This window comes from Alexandromys fortis, unplaced genomic scaffold (genome assembly GCF_014885135.2).
Source record: "Alexandromys fortis isolate MF-2015 unplaced genomic scaffold, M_Fortis_MF-2015_v1.1 scaffold_213, whole genome shotgun sequence".
NCBI classification, from domain to species: domain Eukaryota; kingdom Metazoa; phylum Chordata; class Mammalia; order Rodentia; family Cricetidae; genus Alexandromys; species Alexandromys fortis.
The window spans coordinates 2,246,808-2,253,627 of record NW_026068093.1 but is presented as its reverse complement, the minus strand read 5'-3'; the positions used below and the strand labels follow the sequence as shown (position 1 = coordinate 2,253,627).

The window sequence follows — 6,820 nt, the reverse complement described above, 5'->3', positions numbered from 1 at the left end:
GTCTAAGATCACTTGAATGCAGGACCAGTGGGTAGGTCATCTGTGAGGCAGAGAGAAATGATAGGCTTGGAGCAGTCACCAGTCACAGCAGGACCAGTACCGGGACTCCACATGCCATTGTGCAAAGCGGAGCAGAGGTTTTTCCAGAATGGGACCTTGGAGGGTAAATGGGAGGGTGAGACCAGATATTTGCATCATAAAGGGTCTCTCTGTTGGAGTAAAGGCTGTCAGTGAGCTAACTGCCTCATAGAAAGCTTCTGGGTCTTTCCAAAGCTGGGTCTCCATGGAAATTAGTTTGCAGAAAGGAGCTATTTTAAGGACAAGCAAAGACAGACCTGGTAGGCTGGGGTTAGGGAAGGTATCTGTGGGAGAGAGCTTTTCTCAGTGACTCACCCGTTTCCCTCTTATCGCTGCTAAGAAAGCCATAGGAAAGCCACAGAAATGCTGGATGGAGGAGGAGTGAAGTGGCTGCCCATCTAGACCCACAGGAGGCCTGGCAGGGCAGCAGCCACCCTCAGAATCTGGTGCATGTTGGTTAGAGGCAGATACATTCATGCCAGAGACCATTATTATGGTAACAGGAAATCTGGGCTTTGGCCAACTCCATATAGCCATGCGAAGAAGAGCAGATTTGCTTCTTGAAAGACAAACTGACTGTTGAGCTAAGATTTTAGGGGTGATGGGTCATCTTAGGGGTGGGGCAGTTTGTGAGTGAAACTTGTTCACTGTTAGTTCAGTGAAGAAAACCGAGGAGACAGGGGCCAATATCTGGCTTTCCATTCCTCTGCCACAGAAGGGCGAACTGAGCGTTGGAGGGTGGGGGTAGGGCAGAATTGCTAGCAAATGAAGCAGCTCGAGTGGGTTCTGGGGGACAGTGGTGGCCCAGAGCCCGTAGAAGGTGGACAGGGAGCTCATGGGTGTACACAGGGCTGAGGAGGGCTGGGAGGACAAGAGTGAAAATTCAGTTGCGGTGTTTCCAGTTTTGAGCATCAGGGGGCCCCAGCTAACATGCAAAGCTAGGTTCTTAAGACAGTTGTGCTGGACAGTGGCAGAAGAGGAAGAGGGGGCTAGAGTCTGCACAGGTGACTAGAGCTCAGACTGAAGGGACAGGAAGTAGATATAGGTCCTACCTTGCTGCGGCCTGGACATCTACGGGAAGGAGCCATTTGCTACAGCATGGATGGGCAGCTACAGGCATCCCACATAGCAAGCCAAGCCCATTATAGTAACAGAAGGCGTCCCATGGGCCAAAGGCAATAGGGTACTGGCCCTCAGCTCTGGGGTCACAAGGGAGTACGACCCAGGGTGGATTCCCAGGAAAAATGAGCTGGGTGGAGCATCCCTGCACTTCCCGTGTCCTCCCTCTAGAATATCAAGGTATCTCCAGTCGTGTCTCTTGGTCTACTGGGTCAGAATGCTGGGGTGGGGGGCTTGGTTTACTCATCTACTGGGTCCGAATGCTGGAACCTGGAGATGGGGGTAAAGTTCTTTGTGGGGACCAAGTAATGAATCTGTAGCGAGACATTTGCCGAAGTAGAGGTAAGGAGCTATTCTGGAATATTCTTAGCCTTGGCTCTACCAGTTCACCAGGACCATGAAAGCAGGCAGTGAACGGTTTGCTCAGTGCCTCCCAAGGATGCTGCTCCCTGGAGCTCTATTAAGAGCCCAGGCCTGGGGTCTGTGAGCAGGAGAGATGCTGAATATCTCAAAATGAAAGAAATGGTGACATGAGCCAGGGCACCTTGCAAGTGGTACCAAGTAGTATCCATTCTGGTTCTCTGGCCAAAGGCTATTCCCTAATCTGTGAATCCAAATCCTAGGGATGGTTTGAATGGGCCTATTGTCTCTGAAATAATAACGCTGGTAACAGTTGGGAAGAACTTGTGGGCTGATGGTCAGCCAGTGTCAGAGGCCACTTGTGGAAGTTGGGCGGCTGCAGCTATATGTATAAAAGCAGTTCTAATGTCTACCCTCATTTATGTCCACGTCCAACTTCAGATTGTCTCCATGGTGAGGATACCAACTTTCTAGCCATCAGGAACCCTCAATTGCCTCCTCCTGCTCCAAAGTCTCTGCAGTAGTTACAGCACAGGCAAGAATTGTGGCCTTGGGTATCAGGAAGATGCCACACAGTCAAGAACCTCGTTATAAAGGCACAATTTATTGGTCACGCAGACTGGGAAACATAGGGGATATACTTGCTTTTCTGCACACTCTGGATCTGGTTTCTTACATTAATCCTGATATATTAAAAAGCAAGACAAGAAAAGACATCACCAACCTATTCTCCTGATGTAACCAAGGAAGAGTCACACGACTTGGGAAGAGGCTGAACTGTTAGGAGAGCCTGGGACCAAGGCTCACTTTCCCTGACAGCAGGCTGAAGAGCTCAGCCATTGGGCACAGTGGTAGAGATTCTTTCTCAGTACATCAGAAGTGCTGTGGGGATATGGGGAGGGGTGTGCTTGGCTCAACCTAGGGTATGGCGGTAGCTGCCTACCTATAGTGGCAGAGTGGGGACTGAGCCATAGACTCAGCAAGAGTCTGCCATGGCTGGCTTAGGTTGAGGCCGGATCTCTTCATTGGTGAGTTGGAGCTGACCTCCGACTCTGGCAGACTGAAAAACTAACAGAAACCAGGCAGATCTGGTCTGGGACTAACAGGACCCCAGCCTTAGCTAAAGCAGCTTGCATCTCTGAAGTTGGACAGGGCTGGGCTCCTTGTACCCTTAAGTTAGCTATGCAGAGTCTTCAGGTCCCTGCAGTGGAGTCTGGCTCATTCTAGGGGTTGTTGGCTTTCTTAATGCTTTGTTTAAACTTCTCAGGACCTACCATTTGGGTCCGGGCCCAGGGTTCAGGGTGACTGGAACCTCGGCTCTGGAGGCCAGCCTGACAAATGTCCGTGGAGCACTTAACACAGCACATGGCACCTGACCATTATTATTATTAATATTATTATTATTTATATCTTCACCCAGATGAGAGTCTCAGTTCCTTTCTTTAAAACAACGACTGGAAGAAGGACCCAGGTGCGGCTGTCTGCTGTCCATGCGGTTAAGTGTTTTCCATCCAGCTTCAGCATCTGTGCCCAGCGTTGCAGCCAGCACACTCTTGGGACCACAGAAAAGTGAGGCCCTTTCCTGAAAAATACACAGCCTTGGACTCGAAGCTGGGCAAGAGGAGCTAGCAGGAGGTCCTGGGAGAGGCATCCTGAGAGAGGCTTCGACCTGCTTTGTGCTGATTCTCCAGGCTCCCATCACCAGCAGCTCACCAAGACTTCACTGTAGGATGAGAACAGAAGGGCTATCAGGGCCTTGCTATCTCCGGGCCACACTTGACCCCTAGTGCTGTGAGCTAGATCAGGCTGACATGAAAGTACACTTAGGACACACTCCTCAGTGCCTTAGACGCTAATTCACATGCCATATGCATAGACTATATATGAAATAGATACGTGTTATATATAATACATGAAACATGAGTGATAACTATAAAAATGATAACATAAAGTAACAGCATATGGCATAATCTATTTCTCCCTGTAAATCTATACAGCAGATACCATTAGTATCCTCTTTTGACAGATTAAGAAGGCATAGAGCTGGGCAGTGGAGACTTGGGATTTAAAGTGGACACAGGGCTTTTGTCTAACGTATAAGACCCTGAGTTTGGCTCTCAGTACTGCAATAAAGTACAATAATGGGCCAGGTGTGTTGGTAAAAGCCATTAATCCTGGCATTCAGGAGGCAAGGCAAGTGGATCTTGTTCAAGGCCAGCCAGGTCAACATAGCAAGTTCTAGGACAGGTAGGACCACACAGAGAAATCCTGTCTCAAACAACAATTATTATTATAATACAATAACAGAACAGCCAGCAGTCTGGTTGTAGAGTCTGTTCCTTTCTCCTGTGGTACTGGGGATTCAGGAGAAAGCTTCAGGGAGGCTTCATGTGTATGCTACTACTGAGCTACAACCTCTGTTCCCCGACTGCTGCCATGTGTTCTTAAGATAGCGTCTTGCCATATAGCCCAGGCTGACCTTGGACACCCGATCCTCCTGCCTTAGACTTTCAGGGTGCTGGGATTATAGGGGTGTACGACCATGTCCAGTCTCAACTGTGTTTTTAATCTTTTTTAGTTTTGTTCTAGAATAAATACACTCTATTGGAAGGGGATAAATATTTAAGTTTCTAAAATACCAGGAATGTTTTAAGTGCATATATTAAGGATGATAAAACTAAAATATAAATGACCCAGATTCCCTTACTTTACAGGGCTAGGGGTTTATCCATAGCTCCTTCTCTGTCCCTCTCAAGAATTATTTGCAGGGAGGTGGTGGTGGTGGGACATGCCTTTAATCCCAGTATTTGGGAGGCAGAGACAGGAGGATCTCTGTGAGTTCGAGGCCAGCCTGGTCTACAGAGCAAGTTCCAGGACAGGCTTCAAAGCTACAGAGAAACCGTCTCGAAAAACAAAAACAAAAAAAGAAAAAGAAGAATTATTTAGGACCAATCAGGGACACCCACAGTGGTGCCAGGTTCAAACCCCAAGTTCAGCCCTTTCTCATAGAGCACTTCTCAGGACACACACACGGACACACACACGGACACATGTATGCACACATGTACATATGGCTCAACACACCTGCATGGCAGTCCTGCCAAGCAGCCCCTCCTCGTGGCGGTGCTTGCCATGGTGGGGGAGTTCCGTGTTGTCGCGGTAGTCTCGGCTTTTGGAATGCTGTAGCTGCAGGACCGCAGGGCTCTTGACTGGCAGGGGTGGCCGTGGAGCTGGGATGGGAGTCGTCTGTTGGCTCATTTCAGACCTGGAAGGCTTGATAGGCCTCTTGGCTGGCACCGGGGCTTGGGTACTGGCTGAGGTCTTGGGCTTCCCTTGGTTCTTGTCCCCACTGGGCACTTTTCCCTCAGCAGAGGAGGAACAGGTAAAGGATCGCATCCGGGGTGTGGGGCCAAAGACAGGCACGGGGACCTGCTTGCTTGTCCCCTTGACACCCTCCACCTCTTGAACTTTGGGGAGTAGGATGCTGGGTGATGAGATTCCTGGGTCTGGACAGGGTGGGGGCTCCTTCCGCAGCATCTTGGGGGACTCCTGCTCTTTCCTGGGCACCACCTTAGGGAAGGAACTCACGGACCCGTACAGTGGGTTCTCAAACATCTCTGGCTTCGTCAGCTGGAGGTCTTCCTGTAACAGAGCCTCTACTTTGCCCAGGTCACCAGATCTAGAACCATGGGGAAGAGAAGAATGGGGAGGAAGCACGATCAGTCAGGACCTGGGAAGTAGATGCTTCATGCCTCTGGGCTTTCATTTAGGGAATATAAACATGTTCTGGAACCGAATATAGTAGTGATGATATAATATGTACTATACCAAATGCCACCAAATTGTTCATTTTTCCAGGGAATAATTTTACTTGAACTTAACCTTAATTAAAAAAAAACAAACAAAACCCACAGAGTCTCACTATGTATCTCTGGCTGACGTAGAACTCAGAGATCCACCTGATTCTTTATCTGCCAAACATTGAGATTGCAGACATGTAATACCGTGCTAGGCTAAAAGTAGTCCAGGGTAGTAGCCTCACGGTCCTCCTGCCTCCACCCCTTCAGCATATTTTACTTGCATGTGTCACCACAACTGATGACAACTTTTTAAAATTTATACATAAACAAGAGATGGGTGGAGCTGGGTGTGGCAGTGACACACGCCTCTAACCCCAGCACTCTAACCCCAGCACCCGGGAGGCAGAGGCAGGCAGATCTCTGTGAGTTTGAGGCCAGCCTGATCTACATGGTGAGTTCTAACACATCCAGAGGTACATAATAGAGAGACCCTATCTGAGAGAGAGAGAGAGAGAGAGAGAGAGAGAGAGAGAGAGAGAGAGAGAGAGAGAGAAAGGAGAGAGAAGTGTGTGTTGGGGGAATGGGACAGGGAGAGAGGACGGTACTATGATATTTCAAGTTTTTCCATGTTCTCAGAGGCATCCTTAATTTCCTTTGAACCCCAGCATCTGTGAACAAGTGGGCTATCCCTGGAGATATTTTGTAGAAAGGGTGACATGTAAGAAGCCACCATGCATGACCCTGCTGTGACAAAGCAGAGCTGCCGTGCCCCACAAAACAAATCCTGGGCCCAGGGAATAGTCTTAGTATTCTTCCCAGGGGCATAAGCTTTCTCTCTGAGAGGCTCTGGGAAGCCTGGTTTCTGTGACAATCTCAGTTGTCAACTTGATAAGGTCTAGAAGGTCCTGGGAGACAGCCTCTAGGAGATTATCATGATAATTATGGGGGAAAACTTGACCATTGTGGGCGGCACCATTCCACAGGTTGGAGTTCTAGACAGGAAAAAAAATGAAAACAAAAAACAAAACAATAACAACAACAAAAAACAAAAAAGAGAAAGCCAGGCACATGTGTGGAGGTCAGAGGACAGCTTATAGAGGACAACTCTCCTCTCCCACTCCATCGATCCCAGGGGTTGAACTCAGGCTGTCAGGCTTGGTGGCAAGCACCTTACCCACTGAGCCAACTCAGCAGCCCACATTTTACGTTTTGGAAAAACTAGACATCACTACATACCCAGAAACGCTGAGACCTTGACAGAAGACAAAAGCCAGCCCTTGTCTCTAACCCTGTTTTGAACCAGTCCTGGACCCTCTAAGCAAGACCTCTACTATGGGTAGGTCTCGGAAGAGGTGGGGGAGGGGCAACCTGCTCACAGATGAAACAGAATGCTGGATAGAAAGCGAGAACACAAGGCCAGGGGCTGGAGAGACAGCTCAGTGGTTAAGAACCCTGTTCGAATT

General features: G+C 48.9%; 1 protein-coding gene across 9 annotated transcripts in view; it reads right to left on the bottom strand.

Moving 5' to 3' along the window:
• Positions 1-2,141: 2,141 nt before the first annotated feature.
• The window catches only part of Inpp5d (inositol polyphosphate-5-phosphatase D), a 125,196-nt gene continuing 120,517 nt past the window's right edge, over positions 2,142-6,820 (bottom strand). For all 9 annotated transcript variants that reach the window (XM_050123067.1, XM_050123074.1, XM_050123072.1 and 6 more), the window contains 2 exons: positions 4,642-5,236; positions 2,142-3,280 (listed from right to left, as the gene is read on the bottom strand). In XM_050123067.1, coding sequence (XP_049979024.1) covers positions 3,278-3,280; positions 4,642-5,236 — 598 coding nt within the window. In that variant the 3' untranslated portion in view covers positions 2,142-3,277. The remainder of the gene's footprint in view (positions 3,281-4,641; positions 5,237-6,820) is intronic.